At 44.4% G+C, this 15,385-nt stretch overlaps 1 protein-coding gene across 6 annotated transcripts in view; it reads left to right on the forward strand.

Annotated features, from left to right (window-relative positions):
- LOC127427257 (inactive ubiquitin carboxyl-terminal hydrolase 54-like) overlaps nucleotides 1–15,385 on the forward strand; it is a 200,622-nt gene that overhangs the window by 148,817 nt on the left and 36,420 nt on the right. For 4 of the 6 annotated variants that reach the window (XM_051674737.1, XM_051674740.1, XM_051674738.1 and 1 more), the window contains one exon: nucleotides 2,946–3,025. In XM_051674737.1, coding sequence (XP_051530697.1) covers nucleotides 2,946–3,025 — 80 coding nt within the window. Of the gene's footprint in view, nucleotides 1–2,945; nucleotides 3,029–15,385 lie in introns of all 6 variants that reach the window. The other 2 variants (XM_051674739.1, XM_051674742.1) reach the window with 1 other exon arrangement.

Raw genomic sequence — 15,385 nt, forward strand, 5'->3', positions numbered from 1 at the left:
AAACTGTGTTCCCTGGATGATTTCCTCTGAGCCCTGTGGCAGACGAGTTCGCGGAGAAACTCGCTGGCGGCTCAGTACATGTGCTAACTAAGCCCTGTACTGGGGTAGGTGCTCCGCATGTGGTGGTTCCCCATAGATAACCCCATGCGATGTATATCTTCCACTAATTCGTTTCCCTGTTGGTAAACTGCGTCTTCCTTGGGCAGAGGCCCCTCTGCCCCAGTCACCATTCTTGTAGAAACTCCTCTCCTGTAGGGAAGGACCTACCATGGGACTTCTCCACATGACATACTTCCGACAAAGCTCCTCAAGACCATGTGACGTATTTACACTCAAATACCCCCCCCCCCCCCCAGGTGGGGTGTGGTCTCTGCGGTGTCTTCCCCTTGGGAGGGACACCCCCCCCGACGTAGACCTGGTGGCCCCAGTCGGTTAATTCCTTTTTTTGGGGGGAGAGGGGAAAAAAATGAGGATAAGAGGCCACGACTGGGCTAGCCTGTCTTTTGGGCAGTTGACTTGTCCCCGAAGGGCTGTTCGACACTCATAACAGCGTTGGGGGAGGTTACATGTCGGCCTGGTGCGCTGGCTATGAGGCACACAGTGGTCTGCCCGTCACACACCGCCAGTTCACATAACACAGTTCAGCCAGTTGTGGTGTTTTGTATAGGGACCTACATCGACACAACGTCGAGTGAGTGACAGATAGGGAACATCCTGGTTACTTGCGTAACCTCCGTTCCCTGATGGAGGGAACAAGACGTTGTGTCCCTCCTGCCACAACGCTGAACTACCCGCTGAAATGGCCGGGACCTTGTCTCGGCTCCTCAGCACAAAACCTGAATGAGTGGTTGCATACCAGCTCCTTTTATACCCGTATGTCCGGGGGAGTGGTATGCAAATACCACTTGCCAATTTTCATTGGCCTTTTATCAAAGACCAGAGGTGTTTCGGGCTCCCAAGAGTGACCCCTAGTGTCACTATATCGACACAACGTCTCGTTCCCTCCATCAGGGAACGGAGGTTATGCAAGTAACCAGGACGTTTTCGTGGATTACCTTTATTAAAGGAGCTTTTATTGTTAATATCAAACACACTGAAGATGATCCGTAAAATTCTTGTGCTTGTGTATGTATCCTCTTTTTTAAATTTTTCGATTGGACGGTTATTTCCTTTTAAAGCTTTTAAACTCTTGTTGTAACGACAAGTGGTTGATTGACAGGTGAGGGGTCACACTTCACTGCTGTCCGGGACGCATATAGGATGAATTACTGTTTACACCTCAAATGCGATGTGGTCTTTTGTGGTTTTGACTACCTTAATCACAAATCACAAAATGTTTTAGACCCTGTTCAGACATGTATTTAGTGCTGACTACATGTGATCGGATCACCAAAATTGGATCTTAATACCAGGTGTAACTGGGGTCAAAAAGGACAGATAATATGAAGAAGACACAAGTGGCACAGGTCTCGGATCGACCACCTAAACTTGTGTCAGCGCCATTATTGTGGCCTTAAATGAAGATCCCTCTCTGCCGACTGAAGTGGTCATGAGAGAGGAGGGGAGCAATAATGATCACCTGTCGCTTGTAACTGCTCTCGTTAAATGCAGAATTAACGCTCTCCTCTCGCTTCTCCTCGAGAGACCCACCTCTGTCCCATGTCCCTGCATGTATGGGGAAGTGGACAATAGCGCCACCACCGAAATGAACTATTGTACATGCACTCTGGATTTGAAAGCACACATCGCAGTTGATGGCCCAAGATTTCAGGTCTTAAAGAATATAAATAACTTAATGAACAGACGAGAGACGGCACATCCAGTATTCACTTACTGTACCTAGTCAGTCATGTTTAATTGTAGGTCTATTTAAAAAAAAAAATTCAAACCACTTCAGCTGCAAGTTTAAAGTTAATCCCTAACTGAGAGTTTTAAGTATATTCAGTCTTTGAATTAATGGAGCAACAGGATTAAAGTTAATCTAGATTTACTGTGAAATTTGAATCAGATCAAAACAATGTTTTAAATATAACCCTGATTATTTTTAAGCAATGTTTAAAGTTTGCTGCAACATGATTAGCAGATAATCCTTGATTTTATCTTAGTTTAAGATTAATCTTTATTGGTGCAACCCACCCTATAACTTTTAAAAAATGAATATGCTTGTGTTGTAATTTAAGGAATTTTTGTATTATAAAAGAGTATACCAGACTTAAATAAATGTGGTCTGGTTGAGCTCAGGCACATACATTTTATTAAATATGACTTGATTATTTACACAACAATAACAAAATGAACACCTACGGGAATGAAAATAAAGGGTTATAGTTAGCCATTGCTCAATGAGGGATTGAGAGTTTGCTTACGTGAGAGTGTCAGCTTAAAGTTCACTTTGATATTTAACCATCTTGTGAAATGTTTATATTACCTTACAAATTTTTATGAAATTTTATAAAAAAAGATGGAATGTTTTAAAGCGAGACAAACCAAATAATACCACAAAATTAAGTTTTGTGCTGTTTTCCAACCAAAATTATGTCACTTCCTAAAGGATGACATCATTAAGGAACTGGATATTTAAAGGTTTATAAGGTTTGTTACTTGCAAAAGACTACTAAAGAAACAATGAAATTGAGGCAACAGGAAAATAAAATCAATTAAAATTTGTCAAAAGAAAACATGTTTTGTTTGAAACATTTTGAGTAGAGAAAGAAGTGAAAAAACACTTTTTTTAAATAAATTTCAAGCTTTTAATTTTTGGAGTGCATAGGAACGTGGCAAAAATGGCAACATCTGCTAAAAACTATAGGAGTGAAATTATAATTAGTGGAAATTCACACTTGTGTTTACTTAATTGAGAGACTGTGAAAAGAAAGCTAACTATTATATTATTTTTAAATCCATTAATATTAGTTATATATGTGTGCACTTTTTCCTTCTTCCAGTGTGTTTGTAATAACTGTGGAGCCACGTCGGACCCTCTTCCCTTCATTCAGATGGTGCACTACATCTCCACCACCTCTCTCTGGTAAGTGAAGAACCATTATTTCATTGCAACAAAATCTGTACTACATACACACACATACATGGGTATCTCTATGGGGACAGCACTTAGGAAGTAATTTAGTAGTCATTTAGCAGTCGCTTTTATCCAAAATAACACTTACAGTATAGCAGGAACTGTGCCTGGAGCAATATGGGGTTTAATATTACCCCAGGCAGATATTATGGGCAATATTAAGTGTCTTACTTAAGGGCACAATGGTGAAAACACATGAATCACACCTTGAAGGTTCAAACCTACAACCTTTTGGTTACCTTCTCAGAGCTAGATCCACTATGACTGTGTGCCATATCACTGCTAACTGCTATACCACAAACTCCACAAATCACTGGGTTTGGTTTGGCTTGCCTTGTGGTGCAAAAATGATGCATTGTCTCGCCATTAAAAGTGATCTATTGGGACTTAGGGCTGTGTGTGAGCGTGTGTACAGCACTTTAGTGGTGGAAATGGATGATTGTGGCTCTTTTGTCACCTTGATGTTGATTGAGGATTTACTCATCAGACTGGGAACTGAAGGTAAGCAAGTCTTCCATGGTGTATATGGGGTGAGTGAGCTACCAGCTCCAGCTGAATGCTAAAGCCAACCTGCTGGGCTGGAATGAGGCTCTATATCACAGGTTATTAGCTGTCATCGCACATATCACACCCTTGAGAGCCATCTGTTAGAGCTGTGTTTAGGAAATGTGTTTCCCCCATTCCACCCTACAAGTGCATACTGTAGATCCTCACACATGCACCATTATCCTCTGTCATATTTCACCTTTTTTCCCTCTCCATCGTGCTCTCCATCCCTGTTCTCCTATAGTACCATGTATATACACTGGACTTATTGAAATAATGTACAGAATTTGCTCTTATGGAAAAAAATTGGTACTTTTATTCACCAAAGTGGCATTCAGCTGATCACAATGTACAGTCAGGACATTAATAACTTGAAAAATTACTATTACAATTTGAAAAAAAAATAAATCAGAACTTCTTAAACTACTTAAAAGAGTTTTCATCAAAAATCCTCAATGTGCAGCAATGACAGCTTTGCAGATCCTTGGCATTCTAGTTGTCAGTTTGTCCAGATACTCAGGTGACATTTCACCCCACGTCTTGTCGGGCACTTCTCACACACCTTACAGTCTAGCTGATCCCACAAAAGCTCAATGGGGTTAAGATCCATAACACTCTTTTCCAATTATCTGTTGTCCAATGTCTGTGTTTCTTTGCCCACTCTAACCTTTTCTTTTTGTTTTTCTGTTTCAAAAGTGGCTTTTTCTTTGCAATTCTTCCCATAAGGCCTGCACCCCTGAGTCTTCTCTTTACTGTGGTACATGAAACTGGTGTTGAGCGGTTAGAATTCAATGAAGCTGTCAGCTGAGGACATGTGAGGCATCTATTTCTCAAACTAGAGACTCTGATGTACTTATCCTCTTGTTTATTTGTACATCTGGCCTTCCACATCTCTTTCTGTCCTTGTTAGAGCCAGTTGTCCTTTGTCTTTGAAGACTGTAGTGTACACCTTTGTATGAAATCTTACACGGTCCCCTTTCCTTCATTATGTCCACTCTATTGGGCAAGGGTGTCAAACATACGGCCTGCCAACGAGTCATCTCCGGCCCGTGGGATGATTTGTGGAAAAAATGTATAAGAAGGCTAATGTTTGAAAACATTCACGTTGATTTAGCCTATAAGTTGGTTAAGTATATTAATATTTTTTAAGCAACAGCAGAACAGATAAACGTGGTGTTGCATGTATGTTATAGCTTGCATCATCAGTGGAATTTCATTTATTTATGCGGGGCATTCAGCACTCGCAGAGTCATGTCTATCAGCAAACGCCACACATGTCTGAGGGTGACACAAGTTTCATGGCCACACATTCCCACTGTAAAGTTTCTCTCATGGAAATAACGACGACATGACAGGTTCAAGGATATTATATGCTATAACTGTTGCATTGTGTCCGTACCATTGAACTATTATTAATTTTAAGCAGGTTTCAGTTTCTTGGCATTTATGTTCGGTTTTAGTTAGGTTTAGCCCAAAGCTTCAACTAATTGTGTGTGTATTTGTGATGTAACCTCTGGTTAAAGAAATTAGTAAATTCAGCATTTTTCCTTTTGTTCAGAGTTTAAAATTAGCACCCACCAACCCGCCAAATGTGGGTTATTTCTGTGGCGAGTGACTCATAATAAGTCTTGGAGTGACGTGACAGGAAATGCTTTCAGATACAAAGATGCGCATTTGAAAAACACACTTGATTATATTTTGAAGAACATATGATAGAAAAGCCATTGATGTGCGTCTGTTTCGCCTGTGTGTTCAGAGGCGCTCTGCTGCCCATAAGCGTAGCTTTTCTCATGGAACATGCATGCAGAGTGCTCACTGTTTCTGCTTTGTCTCAGTCATCTGAAAATAGTTTGCAACTGCAAGAACTGTGTCGTCCATGAGAACGCTGCAAATGATCTCAGGCCAATCTCAAGAGGTGCTCCAAGTTTAGTTTGCTTGATTTCCACAGAGCAGTTCGCATTTATATGCATTGTGAATGCAACATTGCTTAATTCCAAACATTTGTGGCTGAATACATAACCATACAAAGCAAATGACATGCAGCGACATTAATTAATTGTCATGTGTGTCATCATAATCACTACTACAGCCTCAGAAGTGGTGTTTTCATATATACCTTTATGAATAACCAAAGGAGCTGGTAAACAAATCAAAGTGGCAGGTGAAATTGGGTATTCACAGCTACTGTGGCTGGTGGGCAAATAAGTTTAATATCTTTTTACCCTAATGTAAACTATGAAAACAGCATTTTTTTTTATTTTCCTGCTCCAATTTTCCTTTGCTCCACTGCTGAACTACCAGCGTCACTAAAGAAATTATATTTTACCCAAGTTATGAGATTGAGGTGGCGTGAAATAACACCAAAACACGGTGACTGCTTTAGTCTGATTCATGAATAAATGACTCTTATAAGCCGGTACATTTAAAACAGTGATTCACCAGCTCACAAGTTCTCATTCTAAATCAGTTTTACGAATCCATCAGTGAATGAACTCTGAGGGGCAGAATGATTGTGATTTTCTGTAAGTTACTCTCAGTCATGTCTCAAAATTTTGTTAAAGATAATTAATCATTTTAATACATAATTTTTAAAGTGATTTAAACAAAGTTGAAGTATATATATATATATATATATATATATATATATATATATATATATATATATATATACAGTATATATAATTTATAAATATAAACTTTGGCATTTTATTTAGCACAAAAAACATGTTAGCTTCAAGCGCAACGGTATAGCTTCAATATAGATATAAATGGCAGCAGCCAACCGTCTGTGGACTGAGTCACCTTTTATCTCCCCCATCTCACTGCAAACAAAGAAGAGTCTTTAGCAATCATTCAACCCAGTTGGAAATCCTTATCAATTTCACTCTCCTTCAGACGAGCTGGACCACACCCCCATCTCCACATACCCCCACCGCCCAACTCAGGCTGAGGAAATGTCCGGCCTGCCTAACTCCCCCCCTTCCTGGAGAGGAGGTCTGTGACAGCCATCTGCACCCCCGGCCTATGGCCCACATCAAACTTAAACGGCTGAAGTGCCAGATACCAACGGGTGATCCAGGCATTGGCATCCTTCATGCAGTGGAGGCCTTGGAGTGGGTTGTTGTCCGAATAGAAGGTGAACGCTCATCCCAATAAATAGTAGCGGAGAGTGAGGACCACTCATGTGATGGCCAGGCACTCCTTTTCTATGGTGCTGTACTTAGTCTCTCTCGTTGAGAAATTCTGACTAATGTACAGCATGGGGCACTCCTCCCTCTCTACCACCTGAGAGAGTACCGCCCCCAGCCCCCTGTCCGATGCGTCCATCTGCAAAAAAAAGGGAGAGAGAAGTTAGGAGAATGTAGAAGCGCCACATAGTGCAGCTTTCACCTGCGTAAAAGCTTGTTGGCAGGGCTCCATACACCTTTTTAGTAAGATCAGTCAGCGGGCTGATGATGGTCGAATAATTAGGCACAAACCTAATTTTTAATTAGCTATTGATAATAGCCAGCCCCAGGAACTGTCTCACCTCCTTTTTGGTCTTAGGTCTCAGACAGGCTGCAATCGCTGCGATTTTAAGCGGAGTGCGGTCTGAGGACTCGGTCCATGAGCTGATGAAATGTAGCCGAGTCCCCAAACAAACTGAACGGAAGTGTCACAAATTGGTGTAATCTGAACGAAGTGGAAAATGCCGTCTTTTCATGGGACGTGGGAGTTAAGAGGATCTGCCAATATCCCTTTATTAAATCCAGTGTCAAATAATAGTGAGCTGCACCTAACCAATAGAGCAGTTTGTCAATCCGAGGCATTGGGTATGCATAAAATTTTGACACTGCATTGACTTTTCTATAATCCACACAGAACCTGACTGAGCCGTCACTCTTCTGAACCAACACCACCAGGCTGGCACAGTCACTGTGGGATTCTTCTGTTACCCCCATATCTAGCATGGCTTTTAATTCTTCCCGAACCACTTTTGTGTTCAGGTAGTCGGTAGGGACGACTGCATACCACTACCCCTGGGGTCATTTCGATATGGTGCTCTATGAGATTCGTATGACCGGTGGTTCTGAAGATGGAGGAGCTTGGACGTGAGGTGAACTTAAAAGCCAGCGATCGAGTCACCCCGGTCACTTGCAGAGACCACGTCCGTAATTTGTGATGGTGAGAGGTGGTCTCTGCAAGTAACTGGGGTGACTCGATCGCTGGCTTTTAAGTTCACCTCACGTCCAAGCTCCTCCCTCTCCAGAACCACCGTCGCCAAAGTCATTGGGACTGTCTCTCTCCATGGTTTTAGGAGATTGAGGTGGTAAATCCGACGTGCTCTGCCTCTATCCATTCATTTAACCTCATAATCGATTTCCCTGACTTGCCATGTGACCTCAGCGTGCCCTTGCAATTTGGTGAGAAATTTAGAGCTCGATGTGGGGAGTAATACAAGGACTTTATCTCCCACGTTCTTGAATTTAGTTTTTGCTGTTTGAAGGTCCCTTCTCCCAATTTTCCCGTAGGACATCGAGCATGCCACGTGGTCGGCACCCGTACAATAATTAGAATGGGGAGAACCCCGTGGTGGCTTGCGGGACCTCTCGCACTGCAAATAATAGGGGCTCGAGACACTTGTCCCAATTTCGAGCATCTTCGTGCACAAACTTACGAATCATATTCTTTAGTGTCTGATTAAATCGTTTGACCAAGACGTCCATTTGGGCATGGTAAATGCTGGTTCAAATTGATTTAATCCCCAGTAATTCGTACAGTTCGCGTAGTGTACGTGACATAAACGTTGTGCCCTGATCAGTGAGGATTTCTTTAGGAATCCACACTCGGGAGATTATTCTGAAGAGTGTCTCCACAACACTTCGTGCTGAGATGTTGCGCAGAAGCACTGCCTCTGGATATCGTGTTGCGTAGTCCACCAGAACTAACACAAAGCGATGGCTGTGTGCCATCTGCCCTAATGGCCCAACGAGGTCCATGCCAATTCATTCAAAGGGGACCTCGATCAAGGGAAGGGGGCGCAATGGTGCTCTTGGGGTGGCCAGCGGATTCACTAGCTGACATTCACAGAGTGGCGATTTCTCATGGCCAGCAAAGCCTTCCCTGCTGGCGTAACATGCCTAATAAATAAATATTTTTCATCATTTCATTCTCATTGACCTTGTTGTATTTTCAACCGCTTTCCACTCCTAATTCATCTACAAATGAAAAGCAAAAAACAAAACGTTTATCCAGTCAGAATTTATTCCTTGATGCTTACAAGCAAAGTGTGACAACTGTTTCACAAATGGCATACCCGAAGCCGAGCGCTTTATCCAAAGCAGCACAGGAGTCTGAGCTCCACCCCATCAGGCCTCCGGAATTTCCACAGAATCCCTCAACACTGCAGTTAATAGGCATCAAAAGTCAGATTGTCAGATTCATCAGCCAATCAGATTGAATTATTTGTTCTTGGTGGGTGTGGTCTTTAGGATATGTCCCAGTCCAGGCCTTCTAGCTGGCCTTGAGTGACGCAATCACACTTTAAGTGATGTTTAATGAGCTGTTGCGCAAAGGCGAATGGGCAGCCGACCTCGCTCAGCGCCAGGGAGCGGAACCACTGGTGGTGTTGTTCAAGGCTTCGGCCGACCTGTTGCAAGATGGCTTTCCTTAAGGCAGTGTAGTCCAGGAGGTTAACGACTGGCAGTTGTCGGTCCACGAGTTGTGCCTCCCTGGTCAGCAATGGCAGGAGATGAACCACCCACTGTGTACGTGGCCATTTCTGGGCTTTGGCCGTGTGTTCGAACAGCTCTAGAAATGCTTCCAAGTCGTCCTGAGCCCCCATCTTGGCGAGCATCACGGATGGGCACACTGCAGCCAGGGCCAAGTTGGACACCCCCTCCTGGGGTAACAAGCTCCACAATGCCCACCGGTCCTCTACTTGGGCCTGGAGGAGAGCCTCAAAGCACTGTTCCTGCTCCTTCTGCAGCTCCATGTGGCCCTGGTGTTGGGTCTGTTGGATACTGGTGAGGGCCTTGATGATTTCCCCCAGCAGCGAAGATTCCATAGCACCATATCCTTCCTCCTTTTCTCCCAGGTTTCGGCACCAGTGTAACAAAGATTCTGAGGTTCAGGGAACGAGGAAGCGGGAGATGGCGATTCCAACACAGGAATGTCCCTTTATTTAACACAAAAAACATGTTCGCTTCAAGCGCAATGGTATAGCTTCAATATAAATATAAATGGCAGTAACCAGCACATACGTAGCTTCTCAGCTGGGCTCTCTCCCATCTGTGGACTGAATCGCCTTTCATCTCCCCAATCTAATTGCAAACAAAGAATGGTCATTAGCAATCATTCAACCCAGGTGGAAATCCTTATCACTTTCTCTCTCCCTCAGACGAGTGCTCGACCCCACCCCGATCTCCACCCGCTGCTATAGGACATCAGGAAGAATCACTATCAGCATGTCTAACACCTGAAATTTTCAGCATGATTCAGGATTTTACTCAAATGTTTTATGATGCATTGCTGAATTATGCTCCTTAAATGTCTTATGTTATTGTTTTATTAGCTCACTTAGCTGCCCTTGTGCTGGTAGAATATTGCTGAGCATTTAGGTCAGGGTCTTCATAAATACAGATGCATTTTACTCGACATGAGACATTTTAGAATCCTATGAATTGCACTCATAGATCTGTTGTGACAGGCCACTGAAAAGAACAAAAATATAAGACATTGCTCACTGATTTCTATATCAGATTTCAAAACAAGAAAAATGGATAATGGAAGCGAATAATGCATATTTGGAATAAAGGAAAAGTGACAGTTAAGTGCACACAGAGTACTTTGCGTTCACAAAACACATAAGCAGCTGTTCATAGCGAATGCGTCCTTGTGCTAAAAAATGTCAGACGCATCTTCATAAATAGAGCAGAATTCAGGTGTTTCGAGACACGTTTCTAACAGTTGATCTTTTTAACTTGACATAGTTTTAAAAAAAAAGGGGGCACTCCTGCACAAGATGCTGAAAAAAGAGTGAGCTGCAGCGCAGCATTCAAAAACGTACGTCAAGCACATGTTTACATAGGAAAACAATTGAAAAACACTGCAGACACAAAAATGTATTCGGTGTGAACAGCCCCTCCTAAGCAAACCACACTGCATGCGATTTGGACATTTGAGTTGGGAGTTCATTAGATGTTCTCATACAAGCCATGATGCTTGTGAACTGCCTTGAAATTAATCAAGTGTCGCTCAAAGGCCGATAGAGACTATACGCCAGTGGGACATGAGAAACGCAGATATTGACCCACTGACTGGTTTTCTAAGCTCGGCAACTTGTAAAAAGTGGGTTAACATGCAATGTTTTTACTCTGAATTGCTGTTCACCATTTCACACCTACATTGTTAGCTCTGCGCTGACACAAACATGCACACACAAGCAGTCTCTGTCTTTTTTTCCCTCTCTTGTGCACATAGACTCTCACTCAGCTGTAAATTGTGTGCTTTTCCACGTGGCTATAAATGATAGTACAATGTGTTCCCCTGCTCCTGATGCCTGTTCCCCTGTATGGCCTTGAATTCTCACATGACAGCTTTAGTATGAAACACATACTCTCTCTCACATACACACACACATTCACCAGATAACAAAGACTTTACACAATATGCTCAAAATCTTAATTCAGTGTTTTCCGTCCAAAAACAAAGCTGCTAAAGCAGGCACACACACATATCACACATATCACAGAAGACAATAAAACTCATAGGCATGGACACTGGGATTTATTTTTTTCTCTCTTTTGCAAAACAGATTGGACAGGTTTATCTTCAGTGCATGGTTACATTTATCATTCTGAAAGGACTGATTTACATGTGACGAGGCAGGCAAGGAAAGAGGATCTAAATGCAGCTTTAATGGAACAAAAGATAAACAAAGTACTCAGAATAAAATGAAACAAAAACACGGGAAAACAGGCACAGAACATGACAACACATGTGAAGACTGACAAACTAACCAGGGGAAACAAGGTCTTAAATACACAAGGGAAAACAAGGAACACCTGTGGAAACAATCAGGGAACGAGGAACACCTGGGGGAACAATCAGGGGAAAACCAATCATAAAATGAAACTACAAAAGGACTACAAAACTACAAGGGGGGCACAAGGGGCAAGGGTAGCAGAGGAACAAGGCAAAGACAGGGAGGCTTGAGACCAAGGCGGAGCTGGAGGGATGGAGAGCCAGGGTGACGCTGCAGGCTCGGAGGACCAAGCTGGAGCCGGTGGGAGTGAGGACCAAGGAGACCAGAGCAGATCAGGCGGACGGCCAGGAGACCAAAGCAGATCAGGCGGGCGGCCAGGAGACCAAGGAGACCAGAGCAGATCATGTGGATGGCCAGGAGACCAAGGAGACCAGAGCAGATCAGGCGGATGGCCAGGAAATCAGAGCAGATTAGGCAGACGGCCAGGAGACTAGAGCAGATCAGGTGGACAGCCAGGAGACCAAGGAGACCAGAGCAGATCAGGCGGATGGCCAGGAGACCAAGGAGACCAGAGCAGATCAGGCGGGAGGCCAGGAGACCAAGGAGATGACCTGACTGGGTCAGGAGTTCTGGTAGGTGGCCACAGGGCCGAGACAGGGTCAGGAGATCTGGGAAGCAGCCGCAGGGCCGAGACAGGGTCAGGAGGCCTGGGAGGCGGCCGCAGGACAGGGACTGGGTCAGGCGGCAAAGCCACTGTAGAAGGAGTCACTGGTAAGACGGACGGAACCGCTGGAGGAGTCGTCTCTGGACGAGTGGACGGAGCCACTGAAGGAATAGTCTCTGGGGGAGTGGGCGGAGCTGCTGGAGAAATAGTCTCTGGGGGAGCGGGCAGAGCCGCTGGAGGAATAGTCTCTGGGGGAGCGGGCGGAGCAGTGGAAGACTCTGTGGGTGGAGCCAGGACTCGGGAATGACCTCTGTGATTGTGGGCATGGGCGGAGACTCGGGAACGACCTCTGTGGTCGTGGGCATGGGCGGAGACTTGAGAACGACCTCTGTGGTCGTGAACACTAACAGAGACTCGGGAATGACCTCTGTGGTTGTAAACACTGGCTGAGACTCGGAGATGACCTCTGTAGTCATAAGCATGTGCAGAGACTTGGGAATGACCTCCATGGTCGTGAACACTGGCGGAGACTCAGGAATGACCTCTGTGGTCGTGGGCATGGGCGGAGACTCGGGAACGACCTCTGTGGTTGTGGGCATGGGCGAAGACTCGGGAACAACCTCTGTGGTCGTGAATACTGGCAGTGACTCGGGAACGACCTCTGTGGTCGTAAACACTGGCTGAGACTCGGAGACGACCTCTGTAGTCATGAGCATGGGCAGAGACTTGGGAACGACCTCTGTGGTCGTGAACACTGGCAGAGACTCAGGAACAGAAGCCTTTATTCTCCTCCTACTCCTCCGGATGGCCGAAGTTGGCAAGCTGGCTCTGGGATGGACGAGGCTAGCAACGCTGGCTCTGGGACGGACAAGGCTTCCAGCTCATTGGCCGTGGCAGGCGTGGGCGTTGGCTCGTTGGCCATGGCAGGCTTGGGCTCTGACAATTTGTGAGGTAGGGTCTTCATGGCCCTACACACTGACATCAGTGGCAGATCATTCAACTTGGAGACAGGGGCCATGGAAGGCTTCGAGACAGGGGCTGCGGGAGGCTTGGAGCAAGGATTCGCGGAAGGCTTGGCTGTGACATAGCGTGAAGCAGACTCAGACTTGGCTGTGATGACGTGGAGCAGACTCAGACTTGGCTGTGACATGGCGTGGAGCAGACTCAGGCGTGGCTGTGACATGGCGTGGGGCAGACTCAGGCGTGGCTGTGACATGGCGTGGAGCAGACTTAGGCAGGGTTGTGACATGGCATGGAGCAGACTCAGGCGTGGGCGCTGGCTTGGACCAAGAAGCCATGGAAGGCTTAGACAAGGGAGCCAGAGACGCAGGTTTTGGCCCGGGGTACCCGCCATAATCCACTGTGTAAAGGGAACTGCAATGTTCCAGAGCCTTCTCCACTTATTCGTAGAGAGTCCAGTGAGGATCAGCCGGAGGCATTAGTTCCTTCAGTGCACTATTCAGACCGGTCTGGAAGAAAACCACCAGAGAGCGGTCTGGATAGTGCACTAAATTCGCTAGCTCTAAAAACTCACAGACGTGATCCTCAACTGGACAGTTCCCTTGCTTAAGGAGCAGAATTCGGATGGCCACTAGATCCATTTTTGGTCAGTCTTTCTGTGACGAGGCAGGTGAGGAATGAGGATCTAAATGCAGCTTTAATGGAACAAAAGATAAACAAAGTACTCAGAATAAAATGAAACAAAAACACAGGAAACCAGGCACAGAACATGACAACACATGTGAAGACTGACAAACTAACCAGGGGAAACAAGGGCTTAAATACACAAGGGAAAACAAGGAACACCTGGGGAAACCAATCATAAAATGAAACTACAAAGGACTACAAAACTAAAGGGAAATAGGAACAAAACAAGAATTTCAACATAAAAGTCTAAGCAAAAAACAGGGAATACATGACATTACAATCCTACGCTATAAACTACTCATCCTTTGAAGCATGGCTCATTTGGGATTCTTCTCCCAAATGAATTGTGTATAAAAATGTGTGTTATTATGTATATAATTTAATTCATGGTTTGTTTTCATTGTTTGCCAAGTAACATTTATATAAAATTGTATTGGCAGTTTAGTCAAGATACACAGCATACTTTTAATCTTCAAATAACATGTCTAATTTTTAAACAAAATGTAAATACAGCATGATCTCATGAACATTACGTGATCTTGGCAACCTTTTTGCAAAACAAAATTATGTGCTTCATTACATGTTTCACTGCAGTTTCCTGTTGAAATGTCCTGCGGGGGGCGCCAAAAGCGAGTGAAATGTGAAATAGTGTCCTAAAAGCAAATGAGAGGTGAACAAAATCTTGACCCTAAACCAATACCTAAACCTAACCAATGTGGAAAAGCAAAAGCGACATGAAAAGCACATTTTCTGAAGCAACCACGTCATTTTGTGTCCTTTCTATGACACTTTCGTCCCATGTGACATCTTGGAACGAGTGGTAGAATGGGATAAATTGGAATGCCCAATGGCAGCCAAAGGTCAACGGATGTAGAAAGGAAGTTCCACCTTACAGGTAAAATAGCCAATCTCCTTTTAGATACAGAAATTGCCTGTCAATCAACTCGAGAATGTGCATGCACATTAGCTGTACAAGATGGTAAAATTACGTTTAGCATAATCTCAGTTAAAGACGCACAATTTATTATACCCTCCCATGAATCATCGTCATCCGCGGTCACCTGAACCCATTGAAGAGCCTCGTCACCGCTGCCTTTAAACACTGAGCGCGCCTCTCCTTGGGAGACCAGTCTCTAACTGCTGGCATCTTCACAGGTCCAGGAACAGAGTGGAGAGGGTCCAGTGTGAGTTAGATGCGTCACCGGACCCGCACCCCAGAACTCCGGCGCAAGTTATATGCGACGCCAGGGATTGGAGCATGCGTCGCGGCCGACTGGCCAGGATACTGCTTATTTGAAATATGTTCTTTTATCATAATCTTGACCAACCATTTTGGAGATTTCTGTCTTTCTCCATTCAAATAGATAGGAGCTGCACTTTCATGATGCTTGTTTACATAGAAAAATAGCTGCCCAAACTGCCCAAGAGCATTCCAAAGATGCCCGTAAAGTGGACTGACTTACCTTGAAAAACAGACTTTGTT

This window comes from Myxocyprinus asiaticus, chromosome 36 (genome assembly GCF_019703515.2).
Source record: "Myxocyprinus asiaticus isolate MX2 ecotype Aquarium Trade chromosome 36, UBuf_Myxa_2, whole genome shotgun sequence".
Taxonomy (NCBI): domain Eukaryota; kingdom Metazoa; phylum Chordata; class Actinopteri; order Cypriniformes; family Catostomidae; genus Myxocyprinus; species Myxocyprinus asiaticus.